Source organism: Pteropus alecto, unplaced genomic scaffold (genome assembly GCF_000325575.1).
Source record: "Pteropus alecto unplaced genomic scaffold, ASM32557v1 scaffold3, whole genome shotgun sequence".
NCBI lineage: Eukaryota > Metazoa > Chordata > Mammalia > Chiroptera > Pteropodidae > Pteropus > Pteropus alecto.
Window position 1 is genome coordinate 63,604,931 of NW_006442484.1, and position 18,478 is coordinate 63,623,408.

The 18,478-nt window shown below is 37.5% G+C and overlaps 1 protein-coding gene across 1 annotated transcript in view; it reads left to right on the forward strand.

Annotated features, from left to right (window-relative positions):
• The window catches only part of LOC102879869 (aldehyde oxidase 4-like), a 53,652-nt gene that overhangs the window by 28,689 nt on the left and 6,485 nt on the right, over nucleotides 1-18,478 (forward strand). Inside the window, 13 exon segments of the mRNA XM_025039315.1 lie at nucleotides 856-1,025; nucleotides 1,326-1,440; nucleotides 1,991-2,110; nucleotides 4,013-4,113; nucleotides 8,806-8,929; nucleotides 11,028-11,146; nucleotides 12,385-12,471; nucleotides 12,789-12,876; nucleotides 13,067-13,258; nucleotides 14,279-14,357; nucleotides 14,360-14,505; nucleotides 16,822-16,925; nucleotides 18,024-18,144. Of these exon segments, the coding sequence (XP_024895083.1) occupies nucleotides 856-1,025; nucleotides 1,326-1,440; nucleotides 1,991-2,110; nucleotides 4,013-4,113; nucleotides 8,806-8,929; nucleotides 11,028-11,146; nucleotides 12,385-12,471; nucleotides 12,789-12,876; nucleotides 13,067-13,258; nucleotides 14,279-14,357; nucleotides 14,360-14,505; nucleotides 16,822-16,925; nucleotides 18,024-18,144 (1,566 nt within the window).

The following is an 18,478-nucleotide window of genomic DNA, read 5'->3' on the forward strand; positions in this document are numbered from 1 at the left end:
AAACACTTCTTTATCACCTTTGCTTTCTATATAGAAAATGTTTTATCTTTGACAGGGTCCATGGTGATAGGGTTTAAGCTCTCTCCCACCCCCCACCAAGATACTGACCACATAAAGAAGCTTTCCCATTTTATGGCTCTAATGTTTCACATTAGTAATGAGATTTAACCTAGAATGACAAATTTAAACCTGGAAAGCACTTTAGAGACCATTTGGTCCAGTGGTTTTCAAGCTTTTTATTTTTTTTTAACAGTAGAAATCTGTATTCAAATTAAATGTATAAAGAATACCAAACTAAAATAGTTAAAAGTAGAAGTGACGTAGTTCACTCTGAGAGGCACCCCACATCCTCTTCCCTCTCAGCCCCTAAGTCACACTCTGATCAAACCCAACCTTCTCATTTTGGAGAAAATTAAGACCCAAACAATTTAAGTCGCTTTCCCAAGTCCACATGTGGTGATTCAGAGTTGAAAGTAGAGAAGCATAGACTCTGGAACCAGACTGCTTGGATTTGAACCCAAATTCTGCTACTTACTATATGACCTTTTGCAAGATATTTAACCTCTCAGTTTCCTCATCAGTAAATTAGAAATGAGTAGTTGTTGTGAGGATTAAATATTAACACATCTATAGCAGCGGTCCCCAACCGTTTTGGCGCCAGGGACCAGTGCTCCTATGAAAATCTAATGCCCGATGATCAGAAGTGGAGCTGAGGTGGTGATGCTAGCACTGGGCAGTGGCTGCAAATACAGATGAAGCTTCATTTGCTCGCCCACTGTTGACCTCCTGCTGTGCAACCTGGTTCCTAACAGGCCATGGACCGGTACCAGTCCAACGTGCTTTGTTCTTTAACAGTGTGTGAATCCCCACCAACCCCGACAAGATCCAGTTGGCCACCCAGTCATGCACCAGTCAGCCATTGAACACACCACAGGGGAAGCTGTGTAGTGTGATGACTTGCCTTCCATCTCCCAAGAACTCTTCCTGGCAGTAGTCACCAGCACCATAGCTCATGCAAAGATCATGTAAGGAAATAAAAGATGCTCCTGTAAGTTAGAGAAATGCATTAACAATTTTATATTCAAATTGAGACCTTATTCTATATTTAAATCAATTAAGATTATTCATTTCCTCTTCTGGATGTGAATCAGTCATTTTTAAAGCATAGTTATGAAAGAATCTATGGCCAAGAGTCAGCACACCAACATAGAATATTGCTCTATAATTTAATTATGAGGCCCCTTGTAGTTTTTCCCTGTGTTTGAGGAATCATTTTATATTGTACTCTGCGACTTTAAGACATACTTTTAAATTTTTTCTCCTTGATCAATTGATGTTTCAGAAGCCCTCACACTTCCAGGTGTTGTTGATGTGATAACAGCAGAGAATGTTCCAGGAAATAATAGCTATCAGGGAGGAGTGCTCTATGCACAAAATGAGGTGCATGATTTGTGTGTGGCTTATTATTCAAATACTTTGCTGAAAATGCCAAGACAAATTAATGGTTGTGACTAATATCCATGGATTCATTTTCACATCACGAAGACTTGCACAGAAACAATGATTCCACCATCAGAATTTGATGCTCAAATTCTCTCTTGAATTGTGGACCCTTCTGGGATTATGATAAAAGCCAAAAGGAAAGTTTCAAAAGAGTCATAAAAGTCACAGAAGCAGTATAGAGCATAGACCATTAAAAGGACCAACAGAATTTCCAGAATTTCAGGATGACTAGATTATTACTATGTGTGATGTGGGAATGGCGAGGAATGTAGCTGAAGACAATCGCAGGCCAGATAATTAAGTTCTGCATTCATTTTTTGTACCCCCTAAATCCCACTGAAGCTACAGTTTTAAATTTATTCTCATAGGTAGAAAATCATATTTCTTTTGGTCACAAGAACCCAGTAGGGAAATGCAAGAATTTGGGAACAGTAAACTATTTTTAGGGATTCTATGTTTTAGCTAATTACATGTGGCTTTTCTGCAGGTAATTTGCGTGAGTCAGATCGTCTGCACCGTGGCTGCTATCTATGCTCATGCGAGAGAGGCAGCTAAAAAAGTGAAGATAACTTACAAAGATATAGAACTGAGGATTATCACAATAGAGGTAATCAGGCCACTTTATGTGTTCTAGAATGATTAGGGTGATGTACTGTTGGCAGAATTTGACCTTTTGGAGTCACAAAATTTGAGCTTTGTCCATACTTTCTTCAGTGTTATCTATAGTTTTAGAGAGAAGGCTCCAGCAATCTGCACCTTGAGACATGATACTGAGAATTTTCCTGCCTGGAGCCCCCTTTTCTTCCTGAGTCCACTTCTGCTTGCGTGGCCTCTTGGCAATGCATGTCCTAAGAATATAGATAAGCAACACTAGAGGAAGATTTTTGTGGCCTCACATACAAACTAGTCAGTGGAAAGATTCAGAGCACTGAGAAACACAGAACAGTTTAGCATTAACTGGATTACAGCTTGGGTCCTCTGTCTCCCTGCCCACTTCCTGCTTAAGCTCAAGCTCTAGAGATAGAATACTTGGATTCATATTCTGATTCTGTCATTTAATAGGCTAATAATAGCAATGAAAACTTGGATGAGTTACTTAAATTCCTCACTCCTCAGCTTCCTCACCTGTAAATGGGAACTATGAAAGTACCTACATCCAAAGGTCATGGTGAGGTTTAAATGAGAGAATCCAAGCAAAATGCTTAGAACTGCACCTAGAATATAAATCACATTCAATAAATGTTAGCTGTCATTTTTGTTTTGGGTTTTGTTATTAATGGGGTGCCTTATCCCCAGTACCTAGTGAAGTGCTAAAGCTATAGTAGGTGCTCAATAAATGGGTGTGATAGAGGGATAAACAGATAAATGCATGCATAAGCGATATGAAACCAGTGAAGCAGGATGCGGTCTTTCAGCCTTTTTGATTCTCTCCTGGTCTTCCCAACAGTTGCTAAGTTCAAGTTATTCCCAGTTATCCTTTAAATGCATCTTTCTGCTCCTTCCTTTCCTTTTTTGAATTTTTCAATGATGGCTGACGTATATTAGTTTCAGGTGTACAACATAATGATTAGACGTTTATATAACTGATAAGTCTAGTACCCATCTGACACCCTTCTTTCTATTCTCACTTTCACCCCCATCCCACCCTCCAACCCCGTCCTCACTGATGCTGGAGAGTTTGACAGAGTGGGAGTCCAAAAAGGGACCGGGACCTAAAGCTCCATGACCAGGTTCTTGTCTTATGCCTAGAGAAAGAACTAAAGGGCACAACATACAGCAAGCAGGAAAGCATTGATTTTATTAAAGTCAAAGTACACACTTAAGAGAAAGGTGTGGGCCACGCAGACAGTCTGCCCCAGCAGGGCTAAATTATGGGCTTTTGTTTTCTTGGGGGTAGAGGAGTGTCAAGCTCAGCCAACTGCTCCTTGGTAAAAAAAAAAAAAACAAAAACAAACAAACAAAAACAAACAAAAAAACTTTCTCAGCCAGCCTGGTCTTATTCTCATTTTAGCCTTTTAGCCTTTCAGCTTGGTTTTAACGTCAAACTTTTGTTTTACAAGATGCCCTTGGCTTCAAATGATTTTCCATCTCTCCTTTAATTGTCCTAATCCCATCCAGTTCGGCACATAATTTAGGTCACCTACACGAGACCATCGCTAAGCATTCCCAGCCCCACCAGCCTCCTCCTTCTCAGCCTCTCTTCATCTGTCCGCTCACCACAAAGTTGACACCTTAACCTAAGCTGCCTCAGGTCATCACCCAGCAAGCTAAATGGTAGAACCATGTGTAATATATCCTTGTCTTCCCCTCAGCTCACCCCCAGAGACCTGAATGAAACTAAGCAGTCACCAGTGCCTGTAATCCATTTTAACTGTTTCTGCTCTCCTGCTCAGATAATGTTAATGTGTGAAGGCCTGATGAGCAGGAGCATGAGATTTTGACGGGGATGAATGGCTTATTAAAACTCTTTTTGTTTGTTTGTTTTGGTTTGTTTGTTTTTTCCCTGCAGCAAGCCCTAGAGCACAATTCATTTCTTTCTGCTGAGAAGAAAATTGAGCAAGGAAATGTAGAGGAAGCCTTTTAACATGTTAATCAAATTATTGGAGGTAAGTGGTCGTGGGCCAGAAAAGTAAGTCACTGAAGTTCAAGATTCTAAATTCAATCAGTTGGTTTGAGAAATACTGAAAATTCTAAGGCAGAGCTTCTCAACCTTAGTGTAATTTTTAAAAACATGATTTGATATGCACAAATAATAAGTTTACGGCTTGGTAAAATTTTATACATACAGCAAACTATGTAAATACTACCCACATCAATATATAGAATATTTCCAGCACCACAGAAAGCTTCCTTGTGCCTCCTCTAGGTCGGTAACCTTCTGAAATGTCTTATTTTAACTTTTGTCACTATAGATTAGTTTTACCTGTTTCAAATTTCATATAAATGGAAACAAGAGTGTAACTTCTTTTGTGCCTACTTATTTTACTCAACATTATGTATAGAAGATTCATCCATGTTGTTGCATAGATCAGTAGTTCTTTTTTTTTTTTTTTTTTATTGCTCAAGAGTATTCTATGGTATAAATATTCCACAATTTATCTATTCTACCAGAACATCTGAGTTGGTTTCAACTTAGGGCAATTATGAATAAAGTTTCTACAAACACTGTTGTGGATGAAGAAGAGGCACCATAATAAATGTAATCAAAAGTAACCTCACAAGGTGATCTGATCATAAATTCCTAACTGGGCATGTCATAGCAGCTAGTCACACCCCAGGCCTTCTTTAGTAAAATGTTTATCTTTGCTTTAAGCAAGCCCTATCCACTGTTTCTGTGCATCTAGATTAACATTTTTGAAATGCCTCCTTTTTAGACCTCTCAAGAGAAACCACTCTCAATAAAGCACATAATCGTGTTAACTATCTTGTAGTCCAATCCTGCCTTGCTTTCTCCCACCTTCATGTAATCTTCTTTAGACTCCCTTCTTAATTCCAAATGTGTAAAAAAAACTACAAAACTGTTATTCTCTGAAGCATTTGAGATCTTGCTTCCTAGCAATGTCATCGGTTTGGCTCAAATAAACTTTTATAAAAATTCTTTTCTAGATTTGGATATTTTTACGTCAATACTATTATACATGTCTTTTGACAAATATAAGGACTCATTTCCAATGGAATATACTCAAGAGTAGAATTGCCAAATAATGTTTTTATATGTTTACCTTTAGTAGTTAATGCCAAACATTTTAAAAATTGTTTCGATTTTATTCTTATTAACAATTATAAAAGTTCCATTGTTCGGTTGTTATTGTCAGTCTTTTTAATTTTATGAAACTGGTGGTTGTATAGTAGTATCTCATTGTGGATTTAATTGAATTTCTTTGATGACTAATGATTTTGAATTCTTCTCATATGTATGTTGGCCATTTTTACATGCTCTTTGGTGAGATGTTTATTCAAGTCTATTGCTTGTTTTTTAATTCATTGAATTTAAAATGATCATTAATTATAATTATATATTATTGATTTTATTATAATTAATAATATAATAAACAATTTACTTACTGATTTATAGAAAGTTTTATGTTTTTACATGAATTCTTTTTTAGTTATGGGTATTGCAAATATCTTCTCCCAGCCCGCAGATTGTTTTTTCACTGTCTTCACGGTTCCCATTCCTGGACAAAATCTCTTGATTTTAATGAAGTTCAATTTATCAGTCTTTTTTATGATTAGTGCTTTTGCGCTGTGAAGAAATTTTTATCATGAAGATATTTTCCTATGGTTTCTCCTAGAAGCTTGATAAAATGGTTAGCTTTAGCATTTAGGTCTATGATCCATCTCAAATTAATTTTTCTGTATGGTGTGAGACAGGAACCAGGCTTCGATTTTTTTCAAGTGGATATCCAATTGGCCTCACTCTGTTTATTGCAGACTAATTTTTTCCTTATTCAATTGAAGTGCAGCTTATTGCTTTCCAGGTGTCTAGATTTGCATTGTTCTATTTCTGAACTCTCTGTTATATTCCACTCATCTGTTTATCTATCCTTGTACTAATTCCACACTATCTTACTTGTAACTCTATAGCAAGTCATAAAATCTGATAGTGTAAAGTCTTTTACCTAGGTCTTCTTCAATATGACCTTAGCTATTATAGGTTCTTGACATTTTTGTATATGTTTTTATCAGTTCATTAATTTCTACTGATAATAATTTGCTGGGATTTTGACTGGGATTTTGACTGGGATTTTATGTATGTTTTTATCAGTTCATTAATTTCTACTGATAGTAATTTGCTGGGATTTTCACTGGGATTACATTGAAACAATGTCAATTTGAGAAAATTAAAATCTTAACAACATTAAGTTCCTATCCATGGACATGATAGACCCTGCTGTTGACTTAAGTTTACTTTCATTTCTTTCAGTAATTTTGTAGTTTTCGCCATATTGATCTTACACATCCTTCTCAATATTTATTCCTAGTATTTGATGTTTTATGATGCTACAGTAAATGGTATTTTTATTTTAGCTTTCTACTTATTTGTGTCTAATATACAAAAACACAATTAGTTTTTGTATATTTACCATATACCCAAGAACTTTGCTGAATTCACTTACTATTTTAATAGTCTTATAGATTCTCTTCAATTTTCTGTGTGTACAACCATATCATAACAGTTTTATTTATCTTTTCCAATCTTGATTCTATTATTTATGCTTGTTTATTTGTTTGTTTTGACTTACTGTACTGGCTAACCCCTAGTTAGTATGACTTTTTTAAATGTCAGTATCCAGATCTCATCCCAGACCAATGAAATCAGAACCTTGGAGTATAGGGTCAAAGTATCAGAATTTTTTTAAAGCTCTACATGGGCGATTCTAAGGTGTAACCAGGGTTGAGAACCATAGCTGTCTTCACTAAGAGTATCGCTTCTGGTCTTAGGTAAGGGAAAATAATGATTTTCACAGGATCTATTACCTACTTCTAAATAACTGAATGGCAAGTACTATAAGCTTTTATCTTTTACTAAAATATGGGAAAGACCTTTAGAATGCTTAGTTCCCAACATCATTCTGTTTAAGCAGAAAATGTAGACAGCCTTCCAATTGTAAAAATAGTTCACTACCTCAGAATAGTAGTTAGATACAACCAGGAAAATCATGAAAGATGCCCAGAAGTTTGACAGTATCTGTGACTTGTGCCAAACATTCATTACTTCATAATGGATTTTATAAAAGAAACTAAATAAGATTTTACAAAGCCTATAAATTTGGGCTAAAGGTTATTTAATAATAATAATAACATTAGATAACATTTGTCAAGTACCTACTGTGCCAGACACCATGCTAAGTATTTTATGTGTATTATTTAATCCTGACAACAAACCTAAGAAATGAGTATTATTAAACCTATTTTAAGTTTCTAAGTATTTACTGCTTACTATTTAACATGCAAGCAGAGCAACTCTGAGAAGAAACATATTGGTAGCTCCATTTTACAGATGAGGAAACTGAGGCTTAGAAAAATTGGGTAATTGGCTGAGGTCTGATATCCAGTTAGCAGTAGAACCAGGACTGGGCCCAGGACTAGCTGACCTAAAGGCCCTTGCTCTTAACCACAATAGTATATTTTCTTTTAATTTTTATATTCACCCTAAGGGCAACAGAGTGACAGGGTGATAGTTTTTTGTCATTCAGGATTTTAGCCATTGTGGGAATTCAAAATTTTAGCACAGGTGGGAAATTTGAAATATGAAGGGAATTTGGAATTTGGGCGGAGCATGCCAACATAGAGAAACAGTATAGTTAAAAACATGGGTCCTGGATTCAGGTTGTCTGGGTTTGAATCCCAGCTTTGTTATTTACTGGCTGTGTAGCCTTTGGAAGCTTATATAACTTTTCCATGTCTGTTTCCTAATAACACCTGCTTCAAAAGATTGGTATGGGAATTAAATGAATTAATTATCTATAAAGTGCTAAGCCTTAGAACAATATCCAGCATATTATAAAAACTATGTAGTTGTTAAATAAATTTGAATTTAGATTAAACTCAGTATATACATGTTAAAAGCAAAGATTTTTTGTTTTGTTTTGTTTTGAGATTTTTTGCATGATTCACATTCTGTTGTCTTAAAAAATAATTTCAAGAAATCCTTTGATTCCTGGCAAAACAATTCATGTATTATAACAACGCAGAAGTCTTTTGGCTAGTTTTAAATTTAAAATAGTGCCTTCTAAACATTTAAACTAGGACAAATGTCTCTCTTGGTACAACCTACAAAATGATAAAGATGTATTAAACAAGCCAAAAATCTCAGATAAACCGGTAAGAACAGGCTGGTTCTAGGTTAGGTAACAGTTCTGCTGTTTTAAACCTTGGTGTCTTTAAGCAAGCTGCTTATTCTCTCTATGACTCAGTTATGCCAATGTCACTTAATTGAGGTGCATATTATTATTACTCACCATTTTACAGATGAGGAAATGAGGGTTTAATCACTTGGCCAAACTCATTGAGCAAGGAGATGACAGAGCCTGGATACGTGATCAGGTTGAGCATGTGCACTCAAGTCTAGCACATCACGGATCTCATCACCCGACTAGACAGATGAGAAAACTGAGGCCAAGAGACGGGGAGTGAATTACCCAGGGTCACAGTGAAGATTAATTAGAAAAAGTGGTTTAACCAAATGATATAAAGTCCAATTCTCCATAAGCTGAAGCAACTAGCTCTTTATAAACCAAACACCACTGAGAGCCCCCAAGATGGGACTTTCGAGTAAACATTGCTTATGCTTTACAGATGAGATCCACGGGAAGGACAGGAACATTTTTACATGGAAATGCAAACTATCCTGGCTATCCCAAAAGCAGAAGATAAAGAAATGGTGTTATACCTTGGAACACAGTTTCCAACTCATGTGCAGGTAATAGGGTATTTTGGGAAAATGAGACTCCAGATGACTGTGTGACGTGAGGCTCTTACAACCAGGCATTCTGCTCTAGGGGCCTTTTGATTTCTCCCACTCCTGTGCCTCAAACTTCTGGCACACTTGACATTAGCCAAAGTCCAGAATGAAGAAAATGGAGCAAATATTTCCTTAAAAGAGCAGACCTTTCGAAGAGACCTGAAATTTTTGCTGCCTTCCAAAATATAGGGCAAAATTCACCTTTCCTTTATAACAATTAATAGTGTAAAACTTAATCTCAGGGGGATCAAAACGTTAGTATAACATTTACATTTCCCTATGTGTCCCTTTGTGGTTTGTCTGCATTGCTTTTCTATATGAATGTTTTCATGTGTTAGTGGTACATATGTATTTAAATTTCCCTTTGTGATTCATTTGTGTTGCTTCTCTATATGAATGTGTTCATGTATTGGTGGTGTACATGTAAAGGGATTGCATTTCCAAGACACTTCAGCCCAGCACATACCATGTGAATTTCAGTCCTGTTTTAGTGGTTGAGATATAAGGCATTGCCGCCCCCTGGCAAGTAAAGAAAATACTCTGACATTCCCTTCTTTTAAAATGTGGAGTTTTAGGCCCTAGAATAATGCCAGATACAGGAGCATACTTAAACAGTTATACTGGGAAAAGGAGTAATAACAAGTATCACTGAGAGGAAAAGCTAGGGGCTATGTGTTAGAGCACAGTGAGTTGGTACCTTGGGGTCCTAAAGGACTGGGTAGGCTCTATGGGAGGAGGAAGCTACCAGCTGCCAGTCAAGGCAAAATGAAAGGGCAGGGGACTGATGCTGAGATGGGAAGTGGCTGCAGCCTCCATAGTTGCAAGTTTTGAAGTTCACAGAGGAGTGAGGACATATGGGCTTTGCCCCTAAGCAGCTACATGATCCTCTACAAGTCACTGGGCTTTAATATCTTTTTCTGTAAATTGAGGAAGGTGACAAAGATCACTTCTGAGGTCCCTTTTAGTAGACAATATATGGCTCTGGGCTCCAAATGGATAACATGTATGTTCCAAGGTCACCATTGCTATCTGCCATTGACACCTCCTAAGGTACACTCGGTCAGCCCCCAAACAGCAGGCATTTCCCAAGAGTAGCTAAGACACTGGGTACTCACAGTCAAACAGCCCAGAACCTGAGGCAATATCAAAAGCAGGCCCAAGAAAGGATTTGGATAGACATTTCTCCAAAGAAATTCTACAAATGATTTATAAGCACATGAAGAGATGTTCATCATCATTAGTCACTAGGGAAATGCAAATCAAAACCAAAAATACCACTTCATATCCACCAGAACGGCTATAATCAACAATAACGAGTGTTGGCAAGGATATAGAGAAATTAGAACCTTCATACATTGCTAGTGGGCATGAAAAATGGCACAGTCGCTTTGGAAAACAGCTTGGCAGTTTCTCAGGATGTTAAAGATAGAGTGACCATATAACCCATATAACCTAGTTTCACAACTAGGTATCTATCTACCCAAGAGAAATGAAAGCATATGTCCACACAAAATCTTATACACAAGTGTTCATAACACCATTGTTCATAATAGTCAAAGTATAAACAACACAAATGTCTATCAATTAATAAATGGATTGAAAAAAAAAAGTGATATATCTATACAATGGAATATTTCCAGCCATAGAAAAGGGTGAAGTACGGATACATGCTACAACATGGATGAACCGTGAAAACAATGTTCAGTGAAAGAAGATGGTCACAAAAGACAACATATCATATTATTACATTCATATGAAATGTTCAAAACAGGCAAATCTGTAGAGACAGAAAGCAGATTAGTAGTTTCCTAGTGCTGAGGCATTATGGGGAGTTAAAGTTGGGGGAAATAAGAAGTGATTGCTTAATAGATATAAGGTTTCTCTGGGGATGCTTAAAATGTTCTAAAATTAGTTTATGATAATAGTTGCACAGTTCTGTAAATGTTATATTTGTTGAATTACTGAATTTCTTTTACTAGGCAGAGGGGAAGTACATGAGAGAGGAAATAAACTATTAAATTGTACTTATGTGGCTTTGGGGACTTACCTCTTGCAGGAATTTGTGGCTGCAGCACTAAACATCACCTGCCATATGAAAAGAGCTGGAGGAGCATTTGGAGGGAAACTGGGCAAGTCTGCTCTGCTAGGAGCTGTCAGTGCTGTGGCTGCCAATAAGTAAGAGTTGCAGTGACAGCTATTAATGTCAGAAGTCCTAACAGTGCAGATGCCACCCACGCTCTTCTAGCCTTGCATCCCAGCTTTCATTCCACTGGTCTTAACTTTCATTTCCAAAGGATGTGGTTAGCATGTGGGTGAAGGAACATTGGACCTGGACCGAGAGGACCTGTGTTCAAGTCCTGCTCTGCCCACTCACTCACTCACAAGGTCACCTTAAGCAAGTCACCTCAGTTTCCTTACCCATAAAGTGGGAAAAGTAATATCTACCTGTTTCACAAGATACTTGTGTGGTATAAATGTAATCACTGTAAATTTTAACTTATTGCACAGACATAACTACATATTACTTTTTCGTAAACTGCATCGACTTTCACTCTTTAAAATGTTTATTTTAAATTGTTAAAATAAATTAAGCTGAGATGGCTGAGTGGAGGGAGGGTCAAAGCCCCAACCTTACAAGGGAAACTTTTTGTCATGAAATACCCCAGGGTCTGCTGCTGCGTGGGACTGTTCACTTAGCCTCTGCATCATATGGAGGGAATAACCAGACACAAGAATAGCTATGACTTTTGTGAACTTTGTACATACCAAAGTTCACTAAGTACATTCAGGACAAACAACTTATTCCAGCCTATAGCTACAAAAAGAAAAACTGTAAACATCTTAACTCATTGGCTTTTTCTAACAATAGAAAAGACTGTCCTATATCTACAGATGTGCAGGCACCGGGAACATTCCCTCAGGAGCTAGAGTCCTTGATGGGCACTTTATGAAAGGGGAGTCAATGCAAGGGAGGGCTGAGCTCGACAGAGCATTGGTTTTTAACACTTTCGGCCTCAACATTTCCCTTATTAAGTATTTTAATGCCCGCTTAAATAGCCAAAGTGAAATTCATGATAATATAACCTACTTATACATATAATTACAAAATATCTATACAATGCCTTAATGTAATATTAAAAAGCAATAAAAGGAAGGTAACTTATAACCAAATAGTTGTATTATTTCGATATCTAAATTTTCAGACATGACTAAACCAAAATGATAATAGCAATAGGGATGTTGTTGTTTTACATTTTAATATTTCCGCAAACTTGTAAAATGTTGTGTAAGGTATGTTACTACCCCCATTGAAAACCACTGAGCTAGATTATCTCCAGCCTCCTTTTGCCATCTCTGTGTTTCTATAACTTTTTACAAAGCATCCAGCATATTAATGGAGTCATTTCCTACAGGACTGGCTGCCCAATCCAGTTTATTCTAGAGCGTGGTGATGACATGCTGATAACTGCTGGCCGCCACCCACTCCTCGGAAAACACAAAGTGAGTGAGAGCAAAAATTTCAAGAAACTACCTACAACATTGTCCAGCAATAACCAACCAATAGTGAAGACAATTACTAAATTTTACACAAATTGAAAGGGATATTTAGATGCTACCTAAAACTAATCAGAATTCTCTATTGAGATCATGGTCAACTTGGGCACCATACTCATTGTTCCTCTGGTGACTATCACATCAAATCATGTGCAGAAACTAGGTATAGATTGACAACTGTGATCAAATGTATTTATGTCCAGCATGGTCTGGTTCTAAAGGACTATTGAGAAAATGATTTTCCTTGTTATATCACTTTGTGGATTGGGTTTATGAACAATGGTGTGATCAAAGCTGCTGATCTTGAATATTATATCAATGGCGGATGCGCTCCTGATGAATCTGAGATGGTAAATAAGAAATATGCCTTTCCTATAGATTACCAGTTGAGCTCTATGTGTAACTTTATTTGTATGAATATTTGTTTTACAAATTAATAAATTCTGTGAAAGGTTCAAGTTAGCAATAAAATTTGAATAAGTGGTTTCGAATATTTGATAGATGTGATGTTTCGTTTTGTTTTGTTTTGTTTTAACTCAGGTGATAGAGTACATTGTGCTGAAATCTGAAAATACATATTATATTCCTAATTTCTGGTGCCAGGGTAAAGCTTGCAAAACAAATTTGCCATCCAACACTGCCTTTCGAGGACTTGGCTTTCCCCAGGCTACAGTGGTAGTTGAAGCTTATGTAACTGCTGTAGCAACTCAATGTGACTTACTACCTGAAGAAGTGAGTAATCAGTCAGAATCACTTAACAAAACTCTGACATCATTGGTTCAAATGTATATTGAGCATCTACATATAGCATTATGTCAACTTCTAAGTAGATTCAAAGAAATAAAGTATATTATCTATGTATCGGTTAGCTTTTGCTGCGTAAGAAGTCAATCATAAAACTTAGTGGATTGAAACAGCAAACAGTATTTCTTCTGATTCTGTGGGTCAGCTGCTGGGTAGCTCTTCTTGTCTGGGTCAGCTTAACTGGAATTTTATGGTCTAAGACAGCTTCATTTCCATGTATGGTGTCATTCATTGGCTGGTTGGTCTAAGGGATGTCTCAGCTGGGAAAGCTCATCTCTGCTCCACAGGGTCTCTCATCCTCCAGTAAACTAGCCCAGAGTAGTTCTCATGGTGATTCAGAGAGTTTCCAGGAGTAGCAAGAACGTGGTAAGCTCTAATACACAAGTACTTGTCAAGTCTTTGCCTGCATTACATATGTGTTGTCCCATTGGCCAAAGTAAGTCATGTGGCCAATCCCAGAGTTGGTATGAAACCACCCCAGGGCATGAATAGGGAAAGTGGCATTATTATAGTCATTTATGCAAACATTCTACCACAGTTCAGATTTTGAGGAGCTAATGTAAGAACAGTTAAGATAAAGAAACATTGTATAGGAGTAGAAGAATTTTGAATCAAAGAATTTTGTCTCACCACTAACAAAACTTGTCACAGGGCTCATAATAGAGCCTCCTATTTCTCAGGTTTATTGTAAAGTTAATTGAGATCATATATATAGTCTACAGCCTGCAGCATATGAAGTGTTCAACAGTAGTTTCTATTGTTATTATGATTATTGTTATTATCATGTTTGTATATTTACTTTGTACTTACATATTTATAGCTATTTAAATAGTTGTTTCTTTTTTTAGAAAAACTTTGTTCATGTCAGGTATATAACAAAAAAATGCATGCTTCACATATGGAATAAGCATATGTCCTTGAAATCCTTTTTATTTTCTTGTCTTTCAGGTTAAAGAAATAAACATGTATAAGAGAATTAGCAAAACAGCCTATAATCAGACATTTAATCCAGAGCCCTTATGAAAATGCTGAAAGAATGTCTGGAGAAATCTTCATTCCATGCTAGGAAACAGGATGCCGAGGAATTTAATAAAAAGAATTACTCGAAGAAGAGGGGGCTGGCCGTGGTCCCCATGAAGTTTACCATTGGGATCCCCATAAGCTATTGCACTCAGGTGAGGTTGGGAGACATGTCATCCCACCAAAAGCCCTTCTGTACATGACTAGCTATCTGAAAATAGTAATCATGAGTGACTAGGGTTGGTCCTCTCTCAAGAGAAAGAAGAAACTGGGAAGTTTCTCTATTGCAGAAAACAAAGTGGGCTTAGATAAGCACTGGGGACCATGGGTATCAGGGAAGATATGGCACTAGGGACCTCAGGAAGCAATCAACTAATAAAGTCCAGCTCAAGGCAGGGCCCCAAACATGAATGCTGAGGTATGGGATCAAATTGCGAGTCCATAAAAGAATTGGGAAGAACAAGAGGACCCCTTTCTCTCTTTCCTAATTTCTTAGTGACAGCAGTAGGGTTATTTGGAGACAAAACTTTCAAAAACACATGAGAATAGACAGAGAATCCCCATTCACACAGAAAGCCAGAGTTACCATTTAGGCTCTATGACTACTGTGCCTTCTTTTTAGTTTCATCTGAAACAGTTTTTTGTGGGGGTCTGTTTCTGATTCTGTCTTATCAATCTCTGAAAGGTCTTGAAAAGCAAACCATACAAAGGAAAGAATACAGGCCCCCTCACGATGTGGAGGAGGGATGTCCAAGCTGTCCCTTACCAAAATTACATTGTATTTATTCCCTTCCTCAGAGTCCACTGACAAGGTAGAAAGCAAACTGAGGAGGCCACAAATGCTACATGCCTGGAGCAGATGTTCAGTCTTTCCCTCAAGGAATATTTCTCAAGCCAGATAACAAACAGATCTCCTTTAAAGGGAAAAATTCTGTGGACTCCCAATGGCTGCTTAAATTATTTATTTTGATTATATAATTGTATATAACCACAAAACAAAGAATAAGCTTCTTATAGCTCTTATGTCTTTATAAAACACAAATGAATTTAGAAATTAAATAAGAGTAGTACTATATAAATCCAATAATATTCAAAATAGTAACATTAACTTAATGTGGTAAATTATGTTGCTTTTCCAAAACTAAATCCTCACTCACAAAATGGTGGTGGTTCTGGCTGCTACTGCACTTCATGTCATTTTGAAGTCTTTATACTAAATGTCTAGGTAGGGTGTGATGACTCATTCTCCCACATTTTGTCTCTAACATGCCCCATCAATTAAAGTAGTCCTACCTAGTGTTTATACAATCATCAACATAAAATCTAACGTAGGTTCTGAGAGCATGTGGCAATACCCACTGATACATGTTCACCCATTACTCTTGTTAGGTTGTCATGAGGTGAAAACACAAAGTTTAAAAATTCCTGTAGAGACTACAGTCGTAGACCCAGGAGACCGGCATAGCTAAATTAGTTGATACTTTGAATGAATGCATGTTAGCAGGGGCACAGACTTCAATATGGGGATAGAGGTCTTAAGGAGGTAGATGCAAGATGCTGGGCCACATGCTTGAGCATACATTGGGGACCATTCTAAGGAAAAATCCTAATGACTCACAGAACCACCTGACATAGCCCAGCCTCCTTCCTCACTCCCTCCTCCATCTGGTTCCCGGAGACACATGCCTAGCCCCAGAGAGGGACAACAGCCGTTAGCTTGAAAGAGGTAGGACAGCATGGGAGGATGCTGGGCTCAAGTCCGGAGTTGTGGGTTCCATTGCTGACTTTACCACAAACTAGGCACCAGGTTTGGCCAAGCCTCTTCCTTTCTAGGTTTCTATTCCCCCATGTGCAAAGTGAATAATTTGGACTAAATCAATGGATCCCAAACTTGGCCAATCATCAAAAACACCGGGGGGCATTTTAAAAAAATGGGTATTTAGGCCTACCTCCAACCTTCTACTGAATTGGAATTCCTAGGATGCAGCCATGCCCTTCCCCCACCGTGACTCTGAAGGTCGGAGGCAATGGGAAACTATCAAAACATCTTGGGGTTTTCCAGCTCCTCTGGTATCTAGTGGAAGCTGCACCTGGAAATTTACTCACAAAGTTTCCATTTACTTTAAAATTAATTTTTTTATGTGCAAGGAAGAAAGAATACTAAAATATTGTTCAGGTTGGAGCTTTGGAGAGGCAGTTTCTAAGGCAACCATGTGAGGCCTCCAGGAGGCAGGAGACAGTGGGAGTAGAGATAAGCCACCATTCATCTACCTACAGTGGCAGTTTCCAGGTCTCGGGGATTGTTGAAAAGGGTTGTCTATAGCCACCAATAATAGCTTTCTTCTCCAGTATAAACAAAGAGAGGTTGGCTCAATGGAGTAAACCATTCATCTGACAACCTCTGTTAAACTCATAACATTCGGCTGCATCGGTTTCTAAACTGGTATTTTAATTAATCCCCCGGCCTCCAGGCTGCCGCTCTTGTTCGTATCTATATTGATGGCTCTGTCTTGATGACTCATGGTGGCTGTGAATTGGGACAAGGGCTCCACACCAAAATGATTCAGGGAGATGAGTATCCATTTTCTCCTCTGACTATAGCACCAGACAATCAGTCTAACAGCCTGTTTCTTGTTGAACAGGAGAAATGCCATCACACTAAATGCAAAGGTCAGTTATAAGACTCATTCTGATATCAGGAACACAAGAATGCAGGTGCTGATGGACGTGGATGCTTGAAAGGAGAAAATATATTACATTCTTCCTGCATATTAAAGAACCAAGTCCTTAGATTTTCTAAAAATGTGATTCCAGTCTTCAAAGATAAAATATCTTTCAGTTTTATGACAACTGCTCAAAGCAGTTCATTAGAAATGAACATGTTTAATAGGATGAGAAATTATGTTTTTAGAATTCACAATCCACTTAGGAACTCCACCTGACAGGCCATTATTTGTGCTAATTCAGAGTCTTTCAAATACTGTTGAAAGAGCAAGAGATTATTTGCAATAGGAAATTTTCTCTTCTTTTTTTAACATTAAATAAGAATTCATTGAATATGATTTTTGAATCAAAAACATGGCTATTTGGGAGTAAAGCTTTTCTATCAATGAGAAATAAAAAGAAGATATTTTCTTTAAGGAAATAATGTTACTTAATAGTGTGCTTGGAATTAGGAAATCAGAAAAATCCATAGGGCCTTCCCTGAACAGATCTTGCTTCTTTACAACAAAATCTTTATGCCTGCAAAATGTCCCAGGAAGGAAACATAATCTGCTAAGTGTCTATAAACCATGAGGAGATGATGAAGGTAAAACAATAAGATCGGGACCTCAACTTTGCCTGTAAGTGTCATACTAAACTAGATGCCCCAGAGTAACTATACTGCCACATGGCTTCTATGAAATCGGCGTGAAAGAAAACACGAGAAGATTCTTTGATAGGCTACGTGTCTCTGAAAAGGAGCATATCTTTTACAGTGCCATTTAAAATTTTCAAATTCATAATCTATATATGAGACCCAAGATGCTATCTTAAATGTTTGTCCCTATAGGATAGCTAGGTTTTATATTTAGTTCAAAAAAGAGTTTAAAGATTTTCAATTTGGGATGAAAGGAGACTTACAGTCAATGAAATAAATAATTTTTTTTTTCTGCTTCTGGCAGGTGGCTAGTCAAGAGCAGAACATCCTCTCATCATATATTCACCTGTCTGAAACAAGCACAATCACAGTGCCCAATACTGTCATGACGGCAGCGTCCGTGGGGACAGATAACAACGGAAGGGCCATGCCCGTGACTTTTCTTTTATTTCTCAGTCACCTAATGACAGTGCTCGAAGGATTCTTGTCCCACCACTTCTTTAATGGAAGCTGAAACTTTTATGGAGGCCAAGAGAGGTCAGGTGGCTAGTTCTAGGTCACTCAGCTACCACTGGCAGAGCCGAGATTCCAAGTGGTCGGAGCTCCCTCTGTGGCCTTCTTCTTCCCTCCTCTTAAATAAAGTCTACCCGTAATTTTTCTAATCATTCTAAGATAATGAAAAATCTATTGATCAATTTTATTTCCAGAAAACATCTCATTTCAATAATTAAAATGTCTTGTCTAAAATTCCGAAATGTACTTCAACC